Below are 27,797 nucleotides of genomic sequence, written 5' to 3'. Positions count from 1 at the left end.
TTACTACAGTTACCAGTCAAAGTAAATGTTAAAGCATTTCAAAAGCAGCTGCTTCTCTGTGCCTTGCGTCTGTGTGGTTTGGTTTCTCCCTGAGCCCCTGAATCGGGAAGCTGCTTCTGTCTAAACCCGCAGCAGAGAGCCCCCGCCCCTGCCCCTGCCAAAGGAAGCCTGGGGCAAGGGAGTGGGTGGCAGGGCCACGGCTTGTGCACACTCCTTCCATTCCACTGTGGGGCACCGATTATGTGCCTGCAGTACAAGAGTACCAGTCAGAGCTGTTAAAGACAGGCCTGAGGGTGAGAGCCAGGCTGGAAATGACGCTGAGCACACGTGTCTGCATGTCACGGGATGAGTTCCTGATTGTTACTCTGCTCATTAAGCAGCTGCCTTCGAGCTGGTTTCCTCTTTTTGTAAGGGGAGGGGGATCGTTGCCCTGCTCGTTTCACAAAACTTAAAAATTATTTGGTAAAGATAATGACAGTTGTCATAGGGTCGTTGTAGAAAACAGAAAATGCAAATAAAAAATGTTAACCTCTCTGGTCTCACCATCTTGGGGCAATACTTTTTTCTGGTGCAGATTCTGATTTTTATAATGTCTATTGATAGGTGATTTACATATACAATACAATTGGCCCATTTAAAGTGTACAATTGCACGGGGTTTTGCATATCCACAAGGATGTGTAACCATCATCAAGGTCTAATTCCAGAACGTTTTCATCACCCTGAAAAGAAACCCCATACCCCTTAGCACTCATGCCCCATCGCCCCTGCCGGCCCCAGGCAAGCACTTTCTCTCCCTCTAGATTTCCCTACTGTGGCCATTTCCCAGAAATGGGCTCATACAGTATATGTCCTTTGCATCCGGATCCCTTCCCTTAGCATCTGCTTCCAGACTCCAAACCTGATCCCTGTTGTAGTGTGTCTGTACTTTATTATACAGCTGAACACTGCTCTGTGGTGTGGATACACCCCGTTTTGCATATCCATTCATTGGTTGATGGATATGCGGGTGGGTTCCTCTTAGGGGCTACCGCAAATAGTGCCCCTGTGGACATCCGTGTACCCGTGTTTGTGTGGAGGTGTTTGCAGTTCTCCAGGGGATCTACCTAGGCCTGGGATCCCTGGGTCTTGAACACCGTTTTGTGAGGGGTAAATAAGATAATGTGCCAGGAAATACGTGTGGCGTATATTAGAACCACTCTTTCTTGCATTCAGCTGTCAAACGCCGGGTTTGCTGATCCTCGGCGGAGCAACCAAAGCTGGTCCAGGATTAAACCCGAATTCCGAGAGGCAGTCAGGACTCCACGAGCCTGCTTTCAGGGAGCCCGGCTTAATTACGACACGACCTGGGTACTGGGAAACCCTCACGTCCAGGAGGGGGAAACACGCTGACCCCCAGGGTACCGTGAGGGCGGTGGGGGCGGGGGACACACCGGAGAAGCGGCAAGGGATCCCGGCAGCGGAGCACAGGCCAAAGGGGCTGAGAGCCACAAGGCCTGAGGGGAGACAGGACCCCCCAGGATCCCCCGCCGGCCGACCCCCTCTGCGCCCACCCCAGCTGGGCGCCTCTGCCTGCCTCTCCCCGCCCCGGCCGGGCCCCATGGGGTCCCCCCGCTGGTGCTTCACCCCTACCCACCATGGGCCACTGCCCTGAGCCGCCCCGCGCGCCTGTCCCCGCCGGCTGGCCCTTTCCCCCGGGCCCCGGCCAATCCGCGCACCTCCCACCTCACGTCACTGGTTTTTGTCCCGTCACGCCGCCCACGTCCACGGCGCCCTCGCCGGCCAGCTCTGGTGTCGGACACCCAGCGGGGAAGGGCGGGGGTGTGGCCGCAGGGAGGGGAAGGGAGGCCCCACCCCCACCCCGCAAGCACGTGCGGGCCCCGGGGCGCCTCGACAGGCACCCTCCACCGCCCCGACAGGCCGCGGCGGGGTGGGGGGCCGGGACCCCATCACGTCCCAAGTGGGATTCCAGATGTCAGTGAGAAAGAGAAGCCAGCGGAGTCACAGTCACAAAGCAGTTCAGGGACTAAGTGCCTGGGGGGCACAGGGGGAAAGTCCCCCCATCCCTAGCCTGGCAGAAGGGAGCCGAGGACACTTGAGCATGTGGCAGAGCAAACGAGGGATAAGTGTGCACAGGGTGTACAGGGAAGTCGACTGGGAAAGAAGGCAGGGGTCTGGCCAACAGCGGCTTGGAGCCCAGCAGGAGACAGTCTGTCCCGCCATGGGGAGCTGAGGCTTTCAATGAACCCCACTGGGTGTTCTTTTGGGTGCCTTCACCACTCAGAAAGGAATGGTTTTCAAGGAATTAAAAACCAGTTGACACTTAGGAGGATGGTATGTTATGTAAATATATCTCAATCAAATTGCATTAAAAAAAAAAAACCAGTTGACTGTGCATCCCTTGAGAGGGCCTCCCCCCCACCAAAGACTAAAAGAACTGCCCCCCATAAAACCCCCACGCAAACATGTTTCTGTGAGTTATCATATTGTTAGTAATCACATTTGCATTGCTCTTCTGAAAATATTAAAGATACAGGGTAAAATAACTCTGGGTTGGTGAACTCAAGAGCCAGTATTCTCAATGTAAAAGAAAAAGTGCAAATATAAGCTCAAATAACTAAGAGCACTGCAATCCTAACTTTCATTTGGGGATATCAGTGTGAACCCATGGGGACTTTTCCTCCAGAAAATTCTGTTGAGGGAGATGGTGCAGACGTGATTTAAGTAAGGTGGAAATGCTGGTGGAAGGACGGCGTTGTGCTTCACACAGAGGCAGGGGGCGACAAAACACACCCTCAGCAAGATCTTTGGCACATAGCCCCCTAGGGTGGTTTGAAGCTGGATGTACCCCAGAAAAAAACAGGTTCTTAAATCTAATTCATTACTGTGGGTGTGACCCATTGTAAGTAGGACCTTTTGATGAGGTGACTTCAGTTATGGTGTAACCCACCTCATTCAGGATGGGTCTTAATCCTATTACTGGAGTCCTTTATAAAAGAATGAAATTCAGACCAAGAGAAAAAGCCACGGAAGCAAGAAGCTGAAACCAACAAAACCCGGAAGAGAAGGGAGAGACCACCAGATGCCTTGCCATGTAACAGAGGAGCCCAGGATCACCAGCAGCCTGTCTTCGGGAAGAAAGCATCACTGTCCAAACAGATCTCACAAAAATCTTGTTGGCTTGGCATGAAGTACACAGGGGTCAAAACTGTCAGACAACAGGAGTTTCCACAAATCCTTTTGGGTAACTCCATCTCCAATCTTGGCTTGTACCGAAATGGCGGTCGAGTTCCACGTTTGGTTAAATCCTCACATGGGGCTATAGCTTCTGGGGTTCTACCCCCTGGAAGCCCAGAATTTTCCAGACCATCAGTTTCTGATTTCTTTGAACCCAAGACTTCAGTTCCAAGTTTCTCTCTCTCTGCTCACATTCTACTATAAGCTCCAAGGAGAAGCCATGCTATATCCACAACTTTTAGTTTCGAAATCTCATCAGCCAAGTATCCCAGCTCGTCGCTCTCAAATTCTTCCTTCCATCCGACACCAGGACTCAATTTTGCCAAATTCTCTGCCACTTTAAAACAAGGATCACCTTTCTTCCAGTTTGCAACAACACATTCATCATTTCTGCTCAAGCCCTCATCAAAAGTATCTTTAGAGTCCATATTTCCACAAATAGTCTCTTCAAGGCAGTTTAGGCCTTTTATATCAAGTTCCTCACAATTCTTCCAGAATCTTCCCCTTATCCATTTAAAAAGCTGTTCCAACATATTTGGTATTTGCAAACTCAGCAGCACCCCACTTCTCTGGTACCAAAAACTGTTCTGGTCTGCTAATGCTGCTGTTATGCAAAATACTAGAAATGGATTGGCTTTTATAAAGGGGGTTTATTTGGTTACACAGTTACAGTCTTAAGGCCATAAAGTGTCCAAGGTAAGGGGGTACCTTCACTGGAGGATGGCCACTGGTGTCCGGAAAACCTGTTAGCTTGGAAGGCTCATGGCTGGCATCTGCTTGCTCCCAGATTATGTTTCAAAATGGTGTTCTCCAAAATGTTGCTTTTGGGGCATTTTGTCCTCTCTTATCTGCAGCTCCTCCAAAATGTCACTCTCAGTTGCACTTGGAGCGTTTGTCCTCTCTTAGCTTCTCTGGAGCAAAAGTCTGCTTTCAAAGCCCATCTCCAAAATATCTCTGTAAGCTGCAGCTCCTCTCTCTGCATCTGTGCATTCTTCAAAGTGTCCCTCTTGGCTGTTGCCAGCTTGCTCCTTCTGTCTGAGCTTATATCATGCTCTAGTAAACTAATCAAGGCCCACACTGAATGGGCAGGGCCACAACTCCATGGAAATTATCTAATCAGAGTTATCACCTACAATTAGGTGGGTCGCATCTCCATGGAAACACTTAATCAAAGAATTGCAATCTAATCAACCCTAATACATCTGCCCACACAAGATTGCATCAAAGATAATGGCGTTTTGGGGGACATAATACATTCAAACTGGCACAGTGATGCCTCTATTTGGACATTTTCCCAGCCTCAAACCATGAGGGAATAAATTCTCATAGTCTAACCTGATCCATTTCATGGTATTTGGTCTGAACAGCTGAGAAAACTAAAACACCCCCTGAAAACTAAAACACCCCTGAACGTTCTGTAGAAGGGGGCATAGAATTTCTGTGAAACCTCAGTGGTCTGCATGGTGATTCCCCTCTAAGCCCACTGTGATTGAAATAACATAAATGATAAAGGAAGAAGATACTACCCCTAGAGCTAGGGGAACAGAGGGAAGATAGTGGAATGATCAAAAACCTAGAAGGTAGGATGAGGGGAATTGCAGAGGTGGACTCAGATCTCTGAGGAAGGGCTACTACTTTCTCAGTGGAGGAAGCAGCATGATCAGCTGAGAGTGAGAATAGGGCAGGAGGTAATTTCCTTGGCATCATCTTCCAGTTCACTGATTCTCTCTTCAGTAGTATCTAATTTGTTGTTTAATCCATCTGTTGAGTTTTTTATTTTGATGACTATTTTTTTATTTCTAAAGTTCTATTTATTTCTTTTTCAAATCTGCCTAGATTTTTTATTCCTTTTATCCTTTTGATTCCTTCCTTAACATCTTTATTTTGTCATATTTCAGAAGTTATCAAAGATTTGGAGCCCCTGTACATCACAATAATGCCAACAATTTCCAAGGTCTCATGAGAACTAGTCTATAATCTCATGAGAATTCAAAGATAATGCAAGTCTGTATTGGAAAATTCACCACAATTAAGCAGAAGTTTAGAACAGTTGTTATCTGCTGTCACCCTCCTCCTTTTTTTCAGTGATGGCCTGAGGCCTGAGGGGCTAGTCATCCCAGGCTTACCTCTACCTCCTTCGTGACCTACCAGTGTGCCGTGGCACACCATAGGGAATCTCTGAGCAAGGAAGGGAGTCAGAGGCAGTAGAACAGAGCTGTTAAAAGGAGATCCACCCAAAAGCATTGAAAGCAGGGATTCAAGCAGATACTTGTACATCAGTGTTCATAGCAGCATTATCCACAATAGCCCAAAGGTGGAAACAATCCAAATATGCTACAAACACACAATGGAATATTATGCAGCTGTGAAAAGGAACGAAGTTCTCCTACATACTACCACATGGAGGAAACTTGAAAAACATTAGACTGAGTCAGGCACAGAATGAAGAATAGTGTATGATCTCACCTACATGAAATACCTAGAATAAGCAAAGGCGTAGAGAGAGTGTGGCTTACAGGTTACCAGGGGCTGGGGGGAGGATGGGGCATTATTGCTTGATGGGTACAGAGTTTCAGTTTGGGGTGATAAAAAAGTTTTGGAGATGGACAGTGGTGTTGGTAGCACAACATTGTGAATGTGATTAATATCACTGCATTGTACACACGATAGTGGTGAAAATGGGAAATTTTGTTTTGTATATATGTTACCATGATAAATTTTTTTTATGGGAGATCAGACTCCAGAGCTGCACTTCCTTGACCCAAACCCTGGCTCTGCCACTTGCTAGCTAGTAACTCTGGCAAGCTACTTAACCTTTTGGGGTCTTATTTTCCTCCTTTACTCATCTCTGAAAATGGGGATAGGAGTAGCACCAACCTCTGAGAGCTGCCACAAGGATGGAATGAGTGAGTTTGGGTGAAGCAATATGCACAGCATTTGGCATGCAGAGACCCTGAGTGGCTGTTAGCTTGCATTATGCTCTGGGCCCTCTCGGATAACTGTACCCTCTGAACGTTTCAGTTGTCTGGTCGTACTCTCGGATGTATCGGCTGATTCTCAATTAGGGCAGCCCGTGCCTCGCAATCTTAGATTGTTGTCTCCCCACTTCGACTTTATCTCCGGGAATCCTGTGTGGGATTCCTGGTGCGGAAGTGCCCCCTTCCGGAGAGGTTGGGTTTGCTTCTGCCAGGAGCCCCAGCACGATTACAGCACTGAGCCAATCGAGTCATCCTCTCAGCTGGGGCTGGCACACCACGAAGGCCACATCAAGCCCCCTGCAGGTTTGTGCTTCAAGAATGCTCAGTGGAGGCTCCTCTGCCCACCACGTCAGAGTCCAAGCCTAGATGGGCCCGCTGCTTTTTCGCATTCCTGTGCCAAGGTGCCCATTTTGTCCCATCCTTCCTTTTCACCATGGCAGTAACCCTTCAAGAGTGCTGGTTTTGGGCTGGGATATCAGTTCCAACTCACTCCCTGTTCCAGTTTGCTAAAGCTGCTGAAATGCAATATGCCAGAAATGGATTGGCTTTTGCAATGGGGATTTATTACGTTACAAATTTACAGTTCTAAGGCCATGAAAATGTCCCAATTAAGGCATCAAGAGGAAGATACGTTCTCTGAGGAAAGGCCGATGGCATCTGGTGTTCCTCTGTCACATGGGAAGGTACACAGATGGAGTCTGCTGGTCCTTCTCTCCTGGCTCTGGTTTCAAAATGTCTCTGTGCTTCTGTCTCAGCTTCTCTCTCTTAGCTTCTCTCTTAGCTTCTCCCGGGGGCAAATTCTGGATTACATATCTTAGCTTCTCTTGGCTCTCTCTCTCCATGGGCTCTCTTAAAGGACTCCAATGAAGGAATAAGACCCACCTTGAATGGGCGGGGTCACATCTCCATGGAAACAACCTAATCAAAAGGTCCCACCCACAGTAGAGCTGCCCCCACAAGATTGGATTAAAAGAACATAGTCTTCCTGGGGAGGAATCTGGACCCGGCATCGTGGGATGGAGAGCATCTTCTTGACCAAGAGGGGGATGTGAAAGGAAATGAAATAAGCTTCAGTGGCAGAGAGATTCCAAAAGGAGCCGAGAGGTCACTCTGGTGGGCACTCTTACCCATTATAGACAACCCTTTTCAGGTTCTAATGAATTGGAATAGCTAGCAGTAAATACCTGAAACTATCAAACTACAACCCAGAACCCATGAATCTTGAAGACGATTGTATAAAAATGTAGCTTATGAAGGGTGACAATGTGATTGGGAAAGCCATACGGACCACACTCCCCTTTGTGCCGTATATGGATGGATGAGTAGAAAAATGGGGGAAGAAAAAAAAAGGCACCCAGTGTTCTTTTTTACTTTAATTGTTCTTTTTCATTTTAATTTTTATTCTTATTATTTTTGTGTGTGTGGTAATGAAAATGTCAAAAATTAATTTTGGTGATGAATGCACAACTATATAATGGTAATGTGAACAATTGAATGTATGCTTTGTATGACTGCATGGTATGTGAACATATCTCAATAAAAATGAATTAAAAACAGTTTAAAAATGTAGTCTTTTCTGGGGTACGTAACAGATCAAAAACAGCACACTCCCCTTTCCTTGATACTCCAGCCTCAGCTCCTGCTTGGACCTCTGGCTTTTGTCTGCCCTTTGTTTCCTGACTCAGGATTTCCCTCACTTACCTGCAAGCCCAGGTGTGCACTTAAAATGATGCTTCTCAAATTAAGACCACAACGAGATACCATCTCACACCAGTTAGAATGGCTGCCATTAAACAAACAGGGAACTACAAATGCTGGAGAGGATGTGGAGAAATTGGAACTCCTGTTCATTGCTGGTGGGACTGCATAATGGTTCAGCCACTCTGGAGGACGGTCTGATGGTTCCTTAGAAAACTAGGTATTGAGTTACCCTTCGCTCCAGCAATTTCACTTCTCAGTGTATACCCAGAAGATCGGAAAGCAGTGACACGAACAGATATCTGCACGCCAATGTTCATAGCAGCATTATTCACTATTGCCAAAAGATGGAAACAACCCAAATGTCCTTCAACAGATGAGTGGATAAACAAAACGTGGTATATACACACAATGGAATACTATGCAGCTGTAAGAAGGAATGAGGTTGTGAAACATATGACAACATGGATGAACCTTGAAGACATAATGCTGAGTGAAATAAGCCAGGCACAAAAAGAGAGATACTTTATGTTACCACTAATGTGAACTCTGTGAAAAATGTAAAATAAATATTTTATATTGTAGAATGTAGGGGACCTAGAGATAGACAGCAACTAGTGAAGGGGGAACAATAATCTAATAAGAACAGATAAGATATGGCGAGTAATCTTAATGATATGGGAACGCTCAGGAATGACTATGGTATATTAATTTTCTTGGGGTATGGTAAGAACATGTTGGAAGCAATGTAGTTATTTTAGGTTATTTGTTTTTCTTATTCTTTTGTTTTGTTTGAAATGTTTTTTTTAATTTTTTGATAAAGTATTTTTTTAAAAAAAGACCTAAAAATGATGCTTCTTATTGTTCAAATAACATTTCTAAGAGATTTGTAGCGACGGCAAGTCTTACAATCACTTATTTCCTTGTCTTTTTCCCAAATGGGGCCGGGGACTCCTGGAAGGCTGGGTGGCTGCGTATCTTTTCCTGCCTACCTTTACTACGGAGTCCCACCCTCAGTCCCTGCTGAGCTAACAATGGGTCACTTGACAAGGACCCCAAGCCACAGCTGACCGAGCCAGAGACGGAGACCTGGCCAGCTGGGGCCCACTAGAAATTTGCAATGGGGACCCAGAAGTTCCCACCAGAGTCTCGGTAGTCTCAGTTGAGGGTTTACGCTGAGCGTTCAGGGAGACAGTGGAGGCCGAGAGAAGATGCCACCATGGGCCCAGGGCCACGGCGTGGGCTTGTTCGTTGTGTCATTACATCAGGACGCTTTTCTAAGAGCGCTAGAGGGGGGCTGCTGGCCCACCTGCTTTCTGTGCCTCGGACCCATGCACCTGCCTGGAGAGAAAAGTGCTGCCTTCTAATCTGCAGGGGGCTTGTGGCAGGCAACCCTGGGGCCCAAGACAGCTGCCCGGGAGAACTTGCAGCCTGGGACAGCAGTGAGGAGAGAGGGCCTGGCTTCCCGGCTGCTGGCTCCTCTCCCAGGGAGGCCTGGCCCCTCTCCTTCCTGCCTTTTGGTTTCCATGAGCCACCCCTGTCTCAGTCCCATAAAGGTCCCCTTTTTGCACCAGCAAATTAAAGTGGGATTCTCCACTGCGAGCATCCCAGCCTGGATACTGTTGTCTCGTCCCTGGACCTGGGTGATTGTGCCATCCTCACCCACGCCATGGTATAGTGCGTTTCTTGACTTTTTTGTTTTGTTTTTTTAATTTTAATGGTGACTCACCCACTAGAAAGCAAGCTCCAAAAGTAAGAGGACCAAGCCCAGTGTCTCCTCGAACAAAGTAGTGTTTTCCCCATCACGCTGCCAGAGGATGGAGAAGGAAAGGATGTGGGTTTCTCCAGTCCCTGACAAGCCGAGGCCAAAGTTCACATGGAAAAGAAAATGTCCAAAAATGGTCTAGAAAGTTGGAAAAGCCATAATGATGGGGGGCAGGTCCACTTGATGGCAAAACATGCTAAGTCATTATTACATTGTGGTGATGAATGCACAATTATGTGATCATCCCAAGAGCTGTCGATTGTAGGCTTTGGGTGGATTGTACAACATGTGAATAAAACTGTTTTTTTTTTTTAATTATTACCCTGTAATGTCTCCGTGGGAAGGGACAAATCGGTCAGTGGGACAGGATAGAGTCCAGAGACAGATCCACATGTGTATGGGAATTTGGCTGGAAGGTGACACTGAAAATCGCCGGGTAAAGGCTAGTATAGTTGATAAATGTTACGGGGACAACTGGTGGTCCATTTAGAAAAACACGAAGCTAGACCCTCTGTTGGCCACTGTCATCGAAGCCAGCTGCCGCAACATACAATCCCCACAATGGCATTGCCCCTGTCACTGTTGGAAACCAGTTTTTCTTCAAGCCTCTCCTCCAAGAGATGACTGAGCATTCAGGCTGTTTTGTGGCTCTGCCGGCTGAATCTCATATACTCCACGAGGCCAGGGAAGAAAGCTGAAAGATCCCATGACGTGTTTGGAAAGTGCCAAGAGTGCCCCAAACTCTGATTCATGCTGCGCCAGTTTGGATGTAGTATGTCCCCCAAAACACCATGTTCTTTGATGCAATCTTGTGGGAGCAAACGTATTAGTGTTGATTAGGTTGGAAACTTTGGATTGGGTTGTTTCCATAGAGATGTGACCCACCCAACTGTGGGTGATGACTCTGATTGGATTATTTCCATGAAGGTGTGGCCCCACCCATTCAGCGTGGGTCTTAATTAAATCACTGGAGCCCTATAAGAGCTCAGACAGAAGGAGCTCAGTGCTGCAGCCGAGGAGACCTTTTGGAGATGACCATCAGAAGCAGACTTTTGCTGACACTTCGCTCCGGAGAAGCTAAGAGAGGACAGAACACCCCAAGAGCAACATTTTGGAGAATTCACAGGAGCTGAGAGAGGAGCTGGAATGCAACCTGGGATCAGCAGATGCCAGCCATGTGCCTTCCCAGCTGATAGAGGTTTTCCGGATGCCATCGGCCTTCCTTCGGTGAAGGTATACTTGTGCTGCTGCCTTAATTTGGACATTTTCATGGCCTTCAGACTGTAAATTTGTAACCAAATAAACCCCCTATATGAAAGCCAATCCATGTCTGGTATTTTGCGTTCTGGTAGCGTTAGCAAACCAGGACACACGCCATATAGAGAAATAAGATCTCTCTTAAATTAAAGCAAAACCCAAATTAAAATCATAGAAGATGTGAGAAATGTTTTCATAATTTGGGAGGGGAGGCCTTCGTGGCCAAGATGCACAACCCAGAAACTATAAATTAATGGTTGAATAAATTTGATCATATGGAAACGTTTAACTTCTTTATAACCAAACATGGCAAGCAGAACTGTTCAGAGATGAGAGACAGACCGAGAGAAAATGCTTGTGACGTATGTAACAAAGGACTGACAGCCATCATATCTGACCAGCTCCTCCAAGGTCTGCTGCTGGGTATAGGAAGAGATGGCCATGCTCGCCACTAAGCAGCAAATGCAAATGCAAGCAAAATGTGATGCTATTTTACACCCAGCAGAACAGCCAAACGCAGAGAGGTGGCTAATACGGAGGGCTGCCCGGGGGGAGAAGGGGATCCTCAGGTCCTGCTGGTGGAGGTATCAACCATCATCGTGAAAGCCGTCTGGTAGTATTTATTGAAATAAAGTACATCAGTGCCCTTTAACCCAGGAATCCCAGCCCTTGGTACGTCACCCAGAGAAACTGTCACGAGTCACCAAGGGGGCGTCACTGTCCATCATGGCATTGTCGATGGCTTGCAAGGAGCTGGAAGTGGCTCAGCGTGTACAACTCAGATTAGGAGCCATCAAACGTGTTGGCTCCTTGTTATGGAATACTATGCAGCAGTGAAAAAGGCAAGTGCATGTCTCTAAGGGAAAGACCCAGAAACTATGGTGAATGAGAAAAGCAGTTGGCAGAATAAGATTATAGCGTACTAACATTTATTTTGGTCAAGAACATACACGCAAAAATAAACACACAAACACCAGACAACACTACATAGTTAACCAGGACACAGGCATATTTAGGGACACATCAAGCGCTTTAAAGTGCCTTTGGTGAGGAGGTGAGAAGCCAGGAAGAAGGGGAAAACGGAAAAACGATCAATCTCCCATCAGATTTTCAGGCATTTCAAAAGCTGTCAGTCCTCGGTGCGGCAGAGGCCGGGGGTAAACACTAAGGGACACTGGGGGAGGACTGTAAACTGGTAGTGTCTTGGGGGGGAAGGCGATTTAGTGTCTATTAAACTTTTAAGCACACATATGTTTTGACCTGGCTTAGAGGTCATTATCCTGGAGAGAGAATCACCCATATTCAAGGCTGTTTGTTGCCACTTTAATAGTAATAGCAAATAACATGACCACAGACATAGGGGACTGGTGGTTTGATGGGTTGAGCCCTCTACCATAAGTTTTACCCTTGGGAAGACGGTTGCTGCAAAGGAGAGGCTAGGCCTCCCTGTATTTGTGCCTAAGAGTCTCCTCCTGAATGCCTCTTTGTTGCTCAGATGTGGCCCTCTCTCTCTGGCTAAGCCAACTTGAAAGGTGAAATCACTGCCCTCCCCCCTACGTGGGATCAGACACCCAGGGAAGTGAATCTCCCTGGCAACGTGGAATATGACTCCCAGGGAGGAATGTAGACCTGGCACCGTGGGACGGAGAACATCTTCTTGACCAAAAGGGGGATGTGAAAGGAAATGAAATAAGCTTCGGTGGCAGAGAGATTCCAAAAGGAGCCGAGAGGTCACTCTGGTGGGCACTCTTATGCACACTTTAGACAACCCTTTTTAGGTTCTAAAGAATTGGGGTAGCTGGTGGTGGATACCTGAAACTATCAAACTACAACCCAGAACCCATGAATCTCGAAGACAGTTGTATAAAAATGTAGCTTATGAGGGGTGACAATGGGATTGGGAAAGCCATAAGGACCAAACACCACTTTGTCTAGTTTATGGATGGATGTGTAGAAAAGTAGGGGAGGGAAACAGACAGACAAAGGTACCCAGTGTTCTTTTTTACTTCAATTGCTCTTTTTCACTCTAATTATTATTCTTGTTATTTTTGTGTGTGTGCTAATGAAGGTGTCAGGGATTGATTTAGGTGATGAATGTACAACTATGTAATGGTACTGTAAACAATCGAAAGTACAATTTGTTTTGTATGACTGCGTGGTATGTGAATATATCTCAATAAAATGATGATTTAAAAAAAAATAATAAAAAAAAATAAAAAAAATAAAAAAAATAAAAAAAAAAAAAAAAGAAATGCCAACAAAATAGTCTGAAATGAAAAAAAAAAAAAAAAAAAAAAAAAAAAATAATAGTAATAGCAAAAAGTCAGTGGCCTATAAGTACATTACATAAATTCCAGTACACAGATCCAATCGAATTCCCTGTAGCCAGAGAAAACCACAAGGAAAATGTAGAATTGTGGGACCAAGATGGCACAGTAGAAAGCCTCAGATGCCTGCCCCCACCAAAACATTAAAAAAAAAAAAAAACAAAACAAGCAGAAACTCAGAGCCAACTTTCTCAGAACTCTGGAAAACAGTCAAAGGTTGACAGCAATGCAGTGAACGCTGAATCAAGCAAAATACCATCAGGAAGAAAGCTGCGTGGGACTTGTGCTTGCTGTGGCCCCACATCCTCCCCTGCTAAGGGATGGTCAGTGGCTGTGTTCCCAGGGCAGGTCCCCGGTCCCCTACTTTCAGAGGGAACAGAGCACACTTTATCCACAAATTTAGTGTGCATGCATGTCAAGAAGGAAACGGAAGACTCGAACTAGACTATTGTTCCAGTTTGCTAATGCTGCCAGAATGCAAAACGCCAGAGATGGATTGGCTTTTATACAAGGGGGTTTATTTGGTTACACAGTTACAGTCTTAAGGCCACAAAGTGTCCAAGGTAACACATCAGCAATCGGGTACCTTCACTGGAGGATGGCCAATGGTGTCCAGAAAACCTCTGTTAGCTGGGAAGGCACGTGGCTGGCGTCTGCTCCGGAGTTCTAGTTTCAAAATGGCTTTCTCCCAGGACATTCCTCTCTAGGCTGCAGCTTCTCTCCAAAATGTCATTCTCAGTTGCTCTTGGGGCATTTGTCCTCTCTTAGCTTCTCTGGAGTAAGAGTCTGCTTCCAATGGCCGTCTTCAAACTGTCTCTCATCTGCAGCTCCTGTGCTTTCTTCAAAGTGTCCCTCTTGGCTGTAGCAGCTTGCTCCTTCTGTCTGATCTTATATAGTGCTCCAGTACTTTAATTCATACCCACCCTGAATGGGTGGGCCAACACCTCCATGGAAATTATCCAATCAGAGTCATCACCCACAGCTGGGTGGGGCACATTCCAAAGAAACACTCAAAGAACCACAATCTAATCAACACTGATATCGTCTGCCCACACAAGATTACATCAAAGATAATGGCATTTGGAGGACACAATACATTCAAACTGGCACAACTATAGACCTACCTGACCTGACAGCCGTATATGCAACCCTCCACTCAACAACAGCACAACTCCGACAGCCCAACAACAAGATGACAACCCAATTAAAAAATGGGCAAAGGACATGAGTGGACATTTCTCCAGAGAAGATATAAAACTGACCGAGAAGCACAGGAAAAGATACGTGACATCATTAGTCATTATGAAAATGCAAATCAAAACCACAATGTGATATCTCTTCACACCCACTAAGAATAGCTATTGTTTTTAAAAAGTGGAAAATAACAAGTGTTGGCCAGTCTGGGAAAAATAGGAACACTTGGACATTGCTGCTGGGAATATAAAACGGTGCAGGTGTAGGAGAAAAAAAAATGTATACTATTTAAGTTTTTTAAAACTATGTGCATGACTTGGTTGGTAATTGCTCAGGAAAATATAGAGGAGAGAAACAGAATAGCTCACAATCTTGCCTAAAATAACATGCTTTTTAAAAAAACAATTGACTATTTTCTTTAAAAATATAGCGGGTGGTAATGTAAAATGGTCTAGCCACTCTGGAAAACAGTTTGGCAGTTTTTTTTTTTAAACTAAACATGCACTTCCATATAGCCCAGCCATGGCCCTTCGCAGCATTTTATCCCAGAGAAATGAAAACTTATGATCACAAAACCCTGTACACGAATGGTCATAGCAGTTTTATTCGTCATAACCCCAAGTTGGGAATAGCCAAACGTCCTTCTACTCTTCTAGGGTGAATGGTTAAACTGTGACGTCTCTACCCCATGGCGTCTTACTCAGCAATAAAAGGAACAAATGACTGATAAAATGCAATGTCCGGGTGGCTCTCCAGGGTGGAAGAAGGCAGCCTCCAGCGGTTACACACCGTCTGGCTCCATCTCTGTGCCGTTCTCCAAATGACGAAATGATGGGATGGAGAACAGATTAGTGGCTGCCCAGGGCTGGGAGGGGACGGGGGGGGGGGGGGGGGGGCGGCGGCCGTGGCTGGGAAAGGGCAACTCGAGGGAGCCGCGCAGAGGAGTCGGGGGACCGGGCCTGCAGCCCGCCCGTGGGGGTGGGGACAGGAACCTGCACAGACCTGCACGCGCACACACACATGCACACACATGCACACACGTGCGCACACACAACTGGTGGAATCTGAAGGCGCCCCGGATGGTGCCGCGGTCATTTCCCTGGCTGTGATATTGATCTATGGCTCTGCAAGACGCTGGTCCTGGGGGGAGCTGGGTGAGGGGGGCACCGAGCTTTCCTGGACGTTTCTTTGCAACTTCCTGTGGATATAATTTTTTCAAAATAATAACCTCAAGCCTTCCCCCCCCAAAAAAAAAGGCTGGGGTAAGTGCAGAGAGAATTAAAGCCCTCACGCGGCCACCAAGGTCGGGCCCCAGAGCAAACGCCCCCAGCACTCCCGGCAGGAAAGCCCAAAGCGCCGCGCCACGCCCAGCCCCGCGGCTAGCGCAGGCGGCGCCTAGCGCTGCACCGCACTTGGGACACCGACGCAAAGCCATTGCTTTGATTGGGTATCGAAAATGTCAGTCAGACTTGAGGGGCGGGTTTTCATCAAGAACAGAGACTGGTCATTGGCCGAACGACCGGGAGGGGGCGGGCCCAATAATAAGCTTCAAAGGCCGTCCTGGGCGGGTCTTCCCGTGGGCGCTCGGAGGAGCGTGGGGCGGGCCCAGGCCGGAGAGGGGCGGGCCCAGGCCGGAGAGGGGCGGGACCCTCCCTCCGTGCGTCTGGGCGCATCCACGCTCTTGGTGTGGGACCGCAGGATGTGAATGCGCCTTGTCCCTGTTGCCCCGCGACCTGGAGGCGAGGGGATGCACCGGGCACCGGCGCCAGGCGGGCTGTGCCCTCCCCCGGGAGAAGGCCCTAGGAGAAGCGCTCGGGCGGGACTCCAGGGCCCGGGAGAAGCCCCTGGCCACGGTCGGCCCGCCCCTCCCTGCCGGACTCCCCCCCCCCCCACCGTGCCCGAGGGCCGGCCTGGCCTGCTAGACCGTCGGGGAAGGAGCCGTCGTGCTGCCCCGGGGCGATGCGCACCGGCGCCAAGGCGGGCGGGCGACCCCGCGCGGTGGCACAGGAGGCCTGGCGGCGCCTCTGCGGCCACGCCCAGATTGGCCTCCGGGAGCCCCTGGCGCCCCCTTCCTGCGCGCTCCTCCCCGCCCAGGGCCCAGAAGGGTGGCACCCCCTTCTCGCTCCCTGGGTGCCACACCCTCCACCCCCGCCGTGCGCACTCTCTCCAACCCCGGGCGTGCACACCCTCATCTTTTCCCCAGCTGTACGCACCACCATCTTCCCCCCAGTGTGCGCGCCCCTCCCTCCCGAGTGTGCCTCTGGGATCCTTGGGTGAAAATCACGGGTCCTGCCCCCCTCCCGCGCGCACACACGAGTAGTATCCGAGGAGATGTGGGTCGAGCTGGGGACCGAGTTGCTGGTGACAGAGGTGTCTGTCTGTCCCCGCTGTGGGAGGGGGGCTGGCAGTGAGGTCAAGTCCGCCCCCCATGTCGTTGGACGGGTGTGGACCCCCAGGAAGAGACTCCCGGGAGACCCGCCTGATTTGAGGACAGGGGTGGCGGGGCCAGCAGGTTGGGCCGCCTCAGGGCCGGGCCCCACTCTGTCCTGGGGGGGATAAGGCGCAGCGGCAGGGGAGGCCCGTGGCGTCCTGGTCCTCAGAGGTGGGGCCTGGAAAGATACCGTCCTTCCCGGGGCCCCACGCTGGCGGGTGCTGGGAACCCCTGAGGGCTTGTTACATAGTCTCTGCTCCTGCAGGTGGGCGGGGGCCCGAGAATTGGCGATCCTCACCCGCTCCCGCTGGCCCAGGGACCCCAGGGAGGGCCCTGCCCTGAGCCCCAGGCCTCCTCAGGGGTGCTCCGTGCCCCACCCCGGCAGCTGCCCTCACGGGGTGCGGACGTCGCAGAGAAAAGGGGCTTTCCCTGGTCTCCGGAGGGCGCCTTCCGCAGTCCAGGCCGGAAAGGGGCGCAGCGCTTCCCCGGCTGCCCTGCTGACCTGAGGGGAGGGGGCGCCATCAGATCGGGGGCGGGGGTGGAAAGAGCCCTCTGAGGGGGCCCGAGGAAGGGACGAGAGGCCAGGAGGCTGAGCTGGGGCGCCAAGGAGGGTGGGCAGGGAGAGTGGAGAGGGTGGATTTGGGGTGAGCGTGGAGAGCAGAAAGGGTGCCTCCTGCCCGGGAGCGGGCCCCCCACATACCCCCAGCACCTCCACCAACCCCAGGAGACTCTGCCGCTGCCCGGGGCCTGCGCTGGGGCCTCCTGCTGGGGCTTTCCTGGGTGGGCCGTGGTCAAGTCGGAGCGGCGGGTGACAGCGAAAGGCCGGCCACCAGCCTCCACCTATCCCCGGCCCCGGCAGCCTGGGGTGGGCCCACGTGGTCTCGCAGAAGGGCGTTTCTGTGGGGGCACCCGGCCCCTCTCCCTCTGGGCTGCCCCGCTCGGCCCCCTCTGCCTCGTTGGGCCCCTTGGTGACTGGGACATGCTCTTTGTGCGATGATGACCTCGTCCCTGAGTCACGGCTGCCACTATTTTGTCCCTGCTTCGTCATCCATCTCCTGGCTTTGTGGTCGGGGCTTTGTCTCTGCTCGGGCAGGGGGTGGGGTTCCCGGGAATCGGAGCCGCCAGGCCGTTCCGGGGCCCCTTATCCCGCTGCTCTGTTTGCTTTGACGACGGTGGCGTGGTGGCCTCCCCTCTGCCACCCTCTACCCCATGGCCCCTGAGACCCCCGGGGCCCCTCGGGGAAACGTGCCTGGTGCCCCGTCGGGGTCTTGCCATCTGTGGGAGTGAGCCGGGGCAGCCCAGCCTGGGGGTCTGGGGGCCTGGGGACCTTGATCCCCCTGAGCGAGCGACCCTCCCTCAGCACCCCGTTGGTCCCCGAGGCAGCTTCCGCCCTGGCGGGGTCGGCGGGGGACGGGGAGGAAGGCCTCAGAGCACAGGGCTCCCGGGCCCGGTGTCACGTCCTGGGGAAACTGAGGCAGGGCAGACCCAGGGTGGCCTTTCCCCTGAGCTGCCTTCCTCGGGGCCGCTCCAGGCCTCAGCTTGGGGACAACCCTGAGAAGGAAGGGCAGACGCGCGGGCTTCTCCTGGGCCTGCCCTTCCCCACTGCCCCCCTCCAGTGTCCGCGGCCCAGGCCTGTGGCGGGAGATGGGCGAGCTGGGTGCCCGTGGCCAGGAGCCCTAGGCCGGCCCCAGGCTGCAGGACCTGGGCAGTGCGTCCCAGGTGGGAGCAGCACGTTTCCCAGCCCTCCTTCTCTGTCCCAGCAGCTCCCTGCTCCTGCCTCTGCCCACCTCCCATCCTTGTCACCAGGGGGCATCTGAAGGGACAACTGCCGTCTGACTGTGGCCCTCTGAATCCTGCACGAGGAACAAGGACAATCCCCAGGTCACCGCCCACCCTGAGGACCCGGCCGTCCCCTCCAGGTCTTTGGATACCTCCCCACGGCCCTGAGCAGGTGGCCGTGCCAGGGCGAGGCCAAGCCTTCCCTCCCCATGCCCCACCCCGGGGACGCCGTAGCTGGGGGACTGGGTCCCTCTCCTGTTTGCTCCTGTTCTCCTCTGCCCCCTCCCCGTGTCTGCCAGGGCTTGTGATAAGCAGGGTGCCTCTCGTGACAATGACACAGGCATGGTGGTGGTAGCAGGGGACTTGAGGGAGCAGGCAGGGGTGCTGAGGGCATGCTGGCACTCGGGCCACTTGAAGTGCCTACAGCAGCTGGGGCACAGTCCTGCATCCCCCCAGTCCCCCATCTCCCTTCCTTTTTTGGGGCACTCTGGGGACAGCTGCCGTGCCCACAGCCCTGGGCTGAGGTGGCAGTGGCCTTCCTCTGCAGACAGGCCCAGCCTCTCCTCCTGTTCCCCCTTCTCCAACAATGCCGTGGTAAAGTGCACGGTCTCTGCCATATTGTCATGTTGCAGGCTGACAAGCCACTCTTCAATGACCGTGTCAAGTGGCCAGGTCCCTGGGCTCTGGTGGCTCAGGTGGGGTTGTCCCCAGCACGGGTGCTGGGTGGGTGCGGGGCAGGCCCGTGGATTGTGGGCAGGTTCTGGGGATTTTCCACCCACCCGCTGAGTCAGACTGGCAGTGGAGGGGAGAGCCACTTCCCTGGGGCTGACAGAGGCCGTTTGCGTCTGGTTTCCCTGGAGACACTTCCTCCCTTTCCTTCCTGGGCTGGGCCTCCTGGCGATGCTCAGGGGGGCTCTGGTCTTGCCGCAGCCCCTGGGCCCCGAGTGCTTTCCCTGTTGGCTCTCGCCCCCGGGCAGGGCCTTTTATGCGCTCTGGTTTCCAGGGGAGGCGCTGAGGGGTTGGGGGCCAGGGGTAGCAGGTTGGTCAGCCCAGTGGGGCCCTTGGTGACGCCTCCTGGCACTGCCTGGGAATCTTGAGGCGAGCCAGGCCCTCGTGCTCTTTCTCCCTCCCCTCCTGGGGAGAAGTGACACAGAGTGAGGTGGCCCTTGCTGGGAACCTGGTCGTGGCCCTGGCGACAGCCCCCAAGCCAGGGTGTTGGGGCCACCTGACCGTTCCCGCAGACGCGTCCTGGAGAGGCTCAGGTCTGTGCATCCCCTGCGATCCCAGGCCATCTGTCCCCTGGGTTCCCACCCAGCCGAGCGGGTGACAGCCTTCTGTCCTGCCACCAGCAGCAGCAGTGGGCAGGGCCCAGCCTCCTGGGAGGGACCGCGGGGGGCCTTGCCGCCCCTGCCCCAGCTCCATGACGCCTTGCCCAGAGCTGCTATTCCTAATGGCCCACTCTGGGGGCAGCCACTTCCATGACAGCAGCCAGCCCCAGCCCTGCTCGCCCGGATGCCCATTCTGGGAGCTTTTCCCACTCCAGATTCGGCCCAGGACTGTGCCCCAGCTTCATCCCGGCACATGTGCAGACGGAGGGTCACCCCCACCCACCCCTGCTCGTGGCTCAGTGGCGCCCGTGCCAGGCTCCTGGGGCCCCCTGCTTGGGTCCTCCTGCCGGGCCCCTCCCCAAGAAACTGTGCCTGAGGAGCACGTGTCGCCAGCCAGCACCTGTCGCCTGCACGCTCCGACCCAGCAGCCAGCCCTGGCCTCACCCTCCCTCCGACGGGATCTTCAGGGGGCAGCTGGGGAGTGCCGCAGCAGCTGCCCCCTCTCCCCTCACCCGCTCAGGACCTCCCCAACCCTCCCCAGCCAGGCCTTCGGGGGGATCCACTCCCCACTATATCCGTGGAATGGCTGTCTTGCCCTGGGGGAGACCCAAAGCCTTCAGGGTGGGGGACGGGGCCCTGGTTGCAGTCAGAGAATGGGGCCTCAGACGCACTCTTCTCTGGGGCACAGTGCCCGGCCTCCTGGGGGCCTCCCAGAGCCCTGGGGCCGCCATGGCCCCCCGGTGGCAGCCTGTCCGCTGGAGCTGGGGGCCTCTCTCCCCCTTAGCTGGGAGGGATGGCGGGGCAGGGGGCTGACTAAGGGGAGGCGGGAGGGGTGAGCCACGGAGAACCTGCAGGTTGGAGGGGCTACTCCCAACCGGGGGGTTCAACCCGTCCCCTCCCCTGACGTGTGGCCAGGGCCTTCCCCTCTGCCCCTGGCACCCAGCGGCGAGCAGAGCTTGGCTGTGTTGCTCGAGGTGCCTGGGCCGCCCCACTCTGGCTCAGGGACGAGGGTCCCGGGCAGCAGAGCTCCCCCAGGGCTGCAAGTCCCGCTCAGGGAGCCTTGGGGGGGCTGGGCCAGGCCACCTCCCCACCTCGTCCCCGAAGCCGGGCGGATCCTCCTCGGGTTTGTTCCGGGTGCTGGAGAGGCCTGGGCCGTCTCCCCTCTCACTGACCCCTAGAGCCCGGGGCAGCAGCCCCAAGTGGAAATACAAGAGAGGACCCAGTGCCACGGTCCTGTCCTCTATGCCCTGGGGCCAAGGGGTGGCCCATTCTGGCTGAGCCACAGGCTCTGCACCCCGGGCTCTCTCCGTGGAGGGGTGTCATGGCTCTGCCCCACCTGCTGAGGGCAGCATGGGGGTGAAGGCAGGGCCCCTTCGGCCTGCTCTGGACCTGCTGGAGGTGGCTGGGTGAAGAGACTGGCCTCTTGGTTAAGGGGGTGGGTCTGGGGCTCCCTCCGTCCTGAAGGGCACAGGCCTGCTGGGGTTGCCCAAGCTGCCCCCCAGCAGCGGTGGGGCCTGAGTGCACGTGGGGAGAGTCATGGGTCACCCTGTGGGTCACCTGCCCCCTCGGGGCGGCTGAGACGATCAGGTCTGCCCTGGAGGTGGACAGCAGGGTGCCGCCTCCCTCTCGAAGGAGCACAGGCCCCTGCTGTGTCCCCTACTGCAGCCCTGAGCCCTCGGGAGGCCTCTGGGCAGTGCTGGAGCCCTTGGGGCAGGCAGAGAGGGCCTGGGGAGCCTTCAGGAACCTCTGGGTGCTCCCTGGAGACTCCAGAACCTTCTGTGGGCCACGGAGCCCTCGGGAGCTGTCAGGAGCTCACATTCGGGGGGTGGGGTGGGGTGCAGAGCCCTCAGAGGTCCTCAGGTGGGATGGGGACGGAGGCCTCAGGAGCACTCGGGGTCGGAAGGGATGGCCTGGAGCCCTCAGGGGTCCCATAGCCCGTGGAACCTTCTAGAGGGGCCCACGGAGCAATCTGGAGCCCTCGGGGTAGGGATCCCTGGAACCCTGGAGGCAGACCAGAGCCCTCGGGAGTTGGGGGTGGAGAGTTGGGGGGAGGCAGAGCCCTCAGGAGCTGTGGGGGTGGGGAGTTGGGGGGACCAGGGAGCTATTGGGAACCCACCACCAGCATCCTGGTGGGGTGGCAAGTCCCGGGGTCCTGGGAGGGTCCGGAGCACGGGATGGGCGGCGGGTCACAGAGCTCTCGGGTGGGGGCAAAGCCCTTGGGAACCATCAGGAGACCCACAGACCCTTGTGGGTGAGGGGTGGAACCCTTGGGCACTCTCCGTCTGGTGCGTGGCAGAAGGACCCCGGGAGCCCTCCCTGATTGCATTAATGACTCAGGGGGAGGCTAAGTCGCAGCGATGGGGTCGCTTTCCTCCTCTCTCCTCACCCAGAGCACACGGAGGACTCTTTACGTCCAGAAGCCCCGACGTCTCTCCTCTGCTCCCCGGGGATTCCCCACACCTCCGACTCCTTCCTCTCTTGATGTCCCTTCTCTCCACACCACCTACTCCAGACCTTTCGGGGTGTCAGCCTTGCCGCCACCCCAGGCTCCCCGCGGTTCCTGCTAGCCTCCTTTCAAGAGGTGCTTGACGTGGGATTGCCTTCCATCTCCCTTGCCGCGGCTGGGACAAGAGAGCGCCGCATTCCCTGCGGCCATCTCGGGAGCTCTTGGGGACCCGACTGCTGGTTCTGCTCCCCGCCCCCCATCAGGCCCAGCAGGACCCACGGGAGAGGGCAGCCCTCTGCTGCGCCCCCCCATGCGCCGCGGATGGTCCAGCACTCAGCGGGGCTGCAGGGCCAGCCTGGTCCCCTGCACTGCGGATGGTGTCGGGAGAAGGGGGTTCCTGGGGGAATCCAAGCCTCAAGTGGCTGGCTGCTGGGGGAGGAGCCAACTGGAGGGCCTCGGGGCAGAGAGAGGCCGAAGCTGTATGAGTGCTAACAGTGAAAAGTGCAATTCCTTTCTTTTTGTGTATGTACGATAACCACTTATTACTTTTAGGATCACCAAACCCAACCAAACGTGGAGAGACTAGAATGCAACAAAGAAAAATGGGTGGGAGACGGGGAAGGAAGTGCCAATGGTCCTGCTGCCAGCTCTGCCACGAACCTGCCAGGTGGCCACAGATAGACTGAGGGCCCCAAAAGCTGCAGAACCTGTGGGCAGGCGCATGTGGGCACGGGGTGCGTGAGCCAGAAGGAGAGACGGAGCAGGCCGAGTCCTGCTGCCCGCAGCAAGGAGCTGACTAAAGGTGAGGGACGGATGCCAGGGCCCCACCCATCTGCCCAGGCGGAGTGGGTGCTGGCACCCCAGTGCTTCCTGCCATCTCCTGGCAGCCTGCAGCCAGACAAGCAAGGCTGCACCCTCTTTTAAAAAATATATGTCAACTTTCAGATTACAAAATCCATCCCCACAGTGGAGGACCTGGAAGATGCACACGAGTCTGGAGAGGTGAAAAATTCGACTACCCGGAGATGCAGCAGCCGTTCAGGGTACTTGGAGCCTTTCCCCCATGTCACAAACCACGTAACTGAAAAAGAGGCCACCAATGCAATGCCCCATTTCCTGCTGTGGGGCATTTCGGTCTGCTTCAGCTTTTCCCTGTGACAGCACCGTACGTACAGCTCGGACTGCATTTCCAAGCAGATTCTGTTGTGGTAAGCAACATAAGCAAACCATACCCAGACATATCCATGGGTAGCATTTGATCCCTTCCCCCAAGACAAAAGCAAAGAGACAATACCAACAAAGACAGATGGTGATGCTTCAGACCCCAAACCTGGAGGCCCCATTGCCCTGGGCACCCCAATATACTTCCTAACCCACTCCCCCAAATACGAAGAGCCAACGCCTTCAAAATAAATGGTCTTTTTATTGTGTGTTCACAAAAACAAAATCGGGGTGGCCTTTGGTGAATCTCCCACGCTGGTTAACAACGAATAGGATGCATGCAAGAAACAACTACGTGCTCCTCGGAAGGAACGGTGTCGTGTCCTGCCAGGGCCCTACAGGTCAGAGGCAGACAGGGCCAGGAGGCCCCGCAAGGCCAGCTCCTGGGCCCAGCGAGGGAGGAAGGCCCGAGCCTGCCACCTCCCCAGAGGGCCTGGCAGGAGGGGGAGGGGACCAAAACACTGATCTGGGCCAGGCCTAGCCCCCACAAGCTAGAAACACACAGGTAAGCTCCCACCCCCCACCCCAGCAAAAACACTGCTAAGGCAGTTGAGCCAGGCCTGGGGAAGAGCTGGTTAGGAAGCCAAGCCCTCAGGGCTCCATCCAGAAGGGGTTGCCCTCTTCAACCTGCATGGAGTAGTAAACAAACACCAGGAAAGCAGCAAAGACCAGGAAAAGGAGCAGCTGGCCCCAGAGAGGGACCTGGCGCTCCTGGCCCAGCCCGGCCCCAGGGGTCTGCTTTTCCGGTCGGATGGCCCGGCGGGTCAGCCAGGAAGGTGGGGAGGAGGAGGAGGAGGAGGAAGAGGAGGTGGAGGACGACGTGGGGTAATAGGACTGGCCATCGGAGGTCTGGGACATGTTGGAAAGTGGGCGGTAGTGCGCGATGTTCTGGTAGGCGCTGTCCCGGCTGTACGAGGGGCACTCCCTGAGGCGGAGATTGGAGCAGGTTGGCCAGGCTGAACCACACCCAGGATGGGCAGCCCCCTCATCCCCGGCCCTCCCTCCTGGGGTGCCCCCTGTTGCTCACCTTTCCTTGCCTTCCTCCTCAGAAGAAGAGAAAAGATTGTCGTCTTGCACCTGGAAAAGATAGGCAAGGTGAGGGGCGGAGCTAGCCAAGCATCCACAGCCTGCCTGTTCCAACCGCTGCTTCAAGGCCAAGGGCCCTAAACCCTCTGGGACCTCCCTGGGCTTGTGGCCTTTTGGCCACTTGTTCAGTTACTATCCCGGCTGCCTCAGTCCCCCAGGGCTGAGAACCAGCTCAAACTCAGATCCCCGACTAGGGTGCACATGTGCTCCGCCTGGGGCATGCTCTGACCCACCAGTGCCGACACCCCTGCCCCCACAACCAGGGCATTGACCAGACCCCCACCCCTCCCAGGAAGCCTGGGAACTGAGAAAGCACTACCATGTCCGCCCACTGGCCCTCGTGGCTTTATCCGGCTCTGCTCAACTCGGGTTCTGCCCAAGTTATTGGCAAGGGGTGGGCCTGGCAGGCTGGCTCACCTGTTGATGGAAGGTGTCAGCATCGTGGAGTGAGGTCAGGGGCTCCCGGAGGCCCTTGGATGAGCCCCCCGACCCAGGCTCCCCATAAGTCCTGGTGCTCAGGTAACTCTCTTCATAGTAGCCATCATTGTAGCCTTGGGGAGAGGGGGGCCACAGTAGGAGAGGTGCCATCACGAGCCCCCCACGGCCGGGTGTCCCTCGCCTCAATCCCACTTTGGGCTCAGTGACACCGGTCTCTCCCCTCTAGGGCTGGTGAGGGGTGGGGGGGGGTTGAGGTCTCAGGCCCTCCCATGACTGGGGGTCCACCGCAGAGTGGAGTGAAGGTGTCGGCGCCTCCCGGGCCCCAGCCTGCCTTACCCTTGCTCTGGTACAGCAAATCATCTTCTTTCTTGGGCAGATCGTACATATCCGAGTCCACCGAGGTCGAGTCCAGATCTGGGGATCGAGGGGGCGGGCGATGGAGGGACACCTGCGCTCAGGCCACCCGGCCCTCAGCGCAGGTGGCCCTCTGGTCCGGGCCCCGCCTTCCCGGCCGTCCCAGCCGGGTCCCCTCCGGTGGCGTGGGGCCCTGGGGGAGGTGGGGAGGGGGGTGCTCACCCGAGAAGCGATAGGAGAATGAGGAGGCGGACGAGTTTGGGGGCGAGAGTCGGCGCCTCCGGGTCTCGTACTCGAAGATCTTCTTCTCGTAGAGCTTGCGGGTGGAGCCTGGGCAGACACAGGGCACGGGGCGCGTCAGGGCCGCGGGGAGGCCGGAGGCCGCCCGCCGCCCGCCGCCCGCCGCCGGCCGCGTACCCACGACAGGCCCGTGCGGGATGTTGTACTGGCGCAGCACGGCCACCAGCTCGGCGTCCGACAGAACCGCGTAGTCGTCCATGGCGGCGGAGGGCCTGGGCGCAGGCCGGGCCGGGGACGCGGGCGGGCAACGGCGGCCTGGGAGCGCGGCGAGGGGTGCGGAGCGGCCGCGCGATCACGTCACGACCGCGGCTCCGCGGCCCAGGCCTGCGCGCTGCCGGGGGAAGGGCGAGCCGCGGGGGCGAAACCGGCGCAGACCGGTCTGGACGTGGGAGCGAGCGAGCGGGGCGGCGCCGGGGCTGTGGTTAGGGGGCAGAGGCGGGGCCGCCGGGCCCCCACGCCACCGACTGGCGGGATTGGGGGACGGGCGGGACGGGGCGGGGCCTGCGCGGGAGCCGGAGCGGCGCGTTCTGGCCTGGATGTTGGGGTGGGGGCGGGGCTGGAGAGCACAGACATCATTCCCTGGCGCGTTGGAGCTGGAAGCGGAAGCGGGGCGGGGCCTCGCCGATTGGCCTGGACTTGGGAGCGGGGCGGGGCTGGCGGGCAAAGACATCACACGCTAGCGTGCCCGGGCTGGACGTGGGAGAGGGGCGGGGCCTGCACGGGAACCAAAGCGGTGCAGACCGGGCTGGACAAGGGAGCCCGGCGCGACTGCGCGCCCGGGGAAGGGGCGGAGCCTGTGAACAAAGACGTCACACGCTGGTGTGTTGGGGGCAGACGTGGGATCGGGGCGGGGCCTGCGCGGAGCCCAGCCGGCAGAAACCGGCCAGGCTGTGGGGAGGGGCGGGGCCGGCACTCTGGGAGTGGCTGGCGCGCCCTGAGTCACGTGCGCAGAGGCGCCCTGGGCCCTCCACCCTGGTCTCTGTCCCCCTTCCCAGGCTTCAGGGCTTGGGGTCCCCAGGCCGAGGCCAAAGCCCAAGAGCGGACACTTGGAGAGCTCCGACTCCGGGCCGGGCGTGTTCCCCGGCGCTCTGCAGGCATCAGGGCAGGGAAGCCACTGCCAGGCAGGGTGGGGACTCCAGGCCGCCACCTCCCAGCCCCCTGTCCCCTCCCTGGCCTACACACCTGCGGCCGCCCGGGGCTCACCGCCTCCTTCCCCCCTCCACTCGGAGGAAAGGGGGCACTGGGCCAGGAGGCCGCGGGCATTCCAGGAACAACCAGCCTTCCAAGGGGCCCGGGCCGGCCAGCGGGCACTGGCACAGGATGCTGGTGTGACGCGTGCTGGGACAGTGTGTGCCCGCCACCCCAACGGCCAGCCTGGCCTGGGAGAGTGTGGTCCTGGGGAGAGGGGAGGCTTCCTCTCCTGTCGGAATGGCCCCTGAGCTGAGTGGGACCAGAAGTGGCCGGGCAGGGTCCCCTGGGCGGGTGGCCCTCCAGAGCCAGAGGGGCCTGCCAGAGGGGTCTGAGTGGGCTTCGGGGACAGTGGCAGGGCAGAGGTGGCCAAAGGAGGGGGGTGGGGGACAAACCGGGTAAGGCTGTTGAGGTAACATGGAGTGTGGCTGGAAGGAGGTGAAGACCTTGATTGGAAAAGGGCTGTTTGGTGGAGAGTGGAAAAGAGGTGACTGTCCTGTTGTAAACAAACCCAGTCTCATGGAGTATGGGGTAAACTGGGGTGCCCCCCAGAGAGCCTGGAGAAAAGAGGTACCTGCCCTGCCTGGGCCCAGAGGTGACCACTCACTATTGCAGAAAATGAGGGAGGGCCCCAGGCGGGCCTGGGCTGGTTTGCCCAGCCATGAGGGGCACATACCCAGCAGGGGTAAGGGAGAGGAGGGCCCTGGCCAGGCCACAAAGACCCATCCGAAGTGTCGTGGTTGCCCAGGGTTGTAATGTGGAGGGGAGGTG

At 55.3% G+C, this 27,797-nt stretch overlaps 1 protein-coding gene and 1 long non-coding RNA gene across 2 annotated transcripts; one reads left to right on the top strand and one right to left on the bottom strand.

The window, feature by feature from the left end:
* The first annotated feature begins 18,700 nt into the window (after nt 1-18,700).
* LOC119522852 lies at nt 18,701-23,848 on the top strand. Its single transcript, XR_005214547.1, has 4 exons — nt 18,701-18,805; nt 22,384-22,574; nt 22,992-23,241; nt 23,385-23,848. It is a non-coding gene; the product is annotated as an uncharacterized LOC119522852 (long non-coding RNA).
* EMD (emerin) lies at nt 23,843-26,253 on the bottom strand. Its single transcript, XM_037821537.1, has 6 exons — nt 25,956-26,253; nt 25,761-25,868; nt 25,521-25,598; nt 25,164-25,297; nt 24,688-24,737; nt 23,843-24,585 (listed from the first exon to the last, which is right to left on the bottom strand). Exons 1-6 carry the CDS (start codon nt 26,035-26,037, stop codon nt 24,252-24,254), a joined length of 786 nt encoding a protein of 261 aa, XP_037677465.1. The 5' UTR covers nt 26,038-26,253; the 3' UTR covers nt 23,843-24,251.
* Between the last annotated feature and the right edge of the window lie 1,544 nt (nt 26,254-27,797).

This window comes from Choloepus didactylus, chromosome X (genome assembly GCF_015220235.1).
Source record: "Choloepus didactylus isolate mChoDid1 chromosome X, mChoDid1.pri, whole genome shotgun sequence".
Lineage (NCBI taxonomy): Eukaryota > Metazoa > Chordata > Mammalia > Pilosa > Megalonychidae > Choloepus > Choloepus didactylus.
Note: the sequence above shows the minus strand (reverse complement) of the source record. Positions and strands in the feature narration are given on the sequence as shown.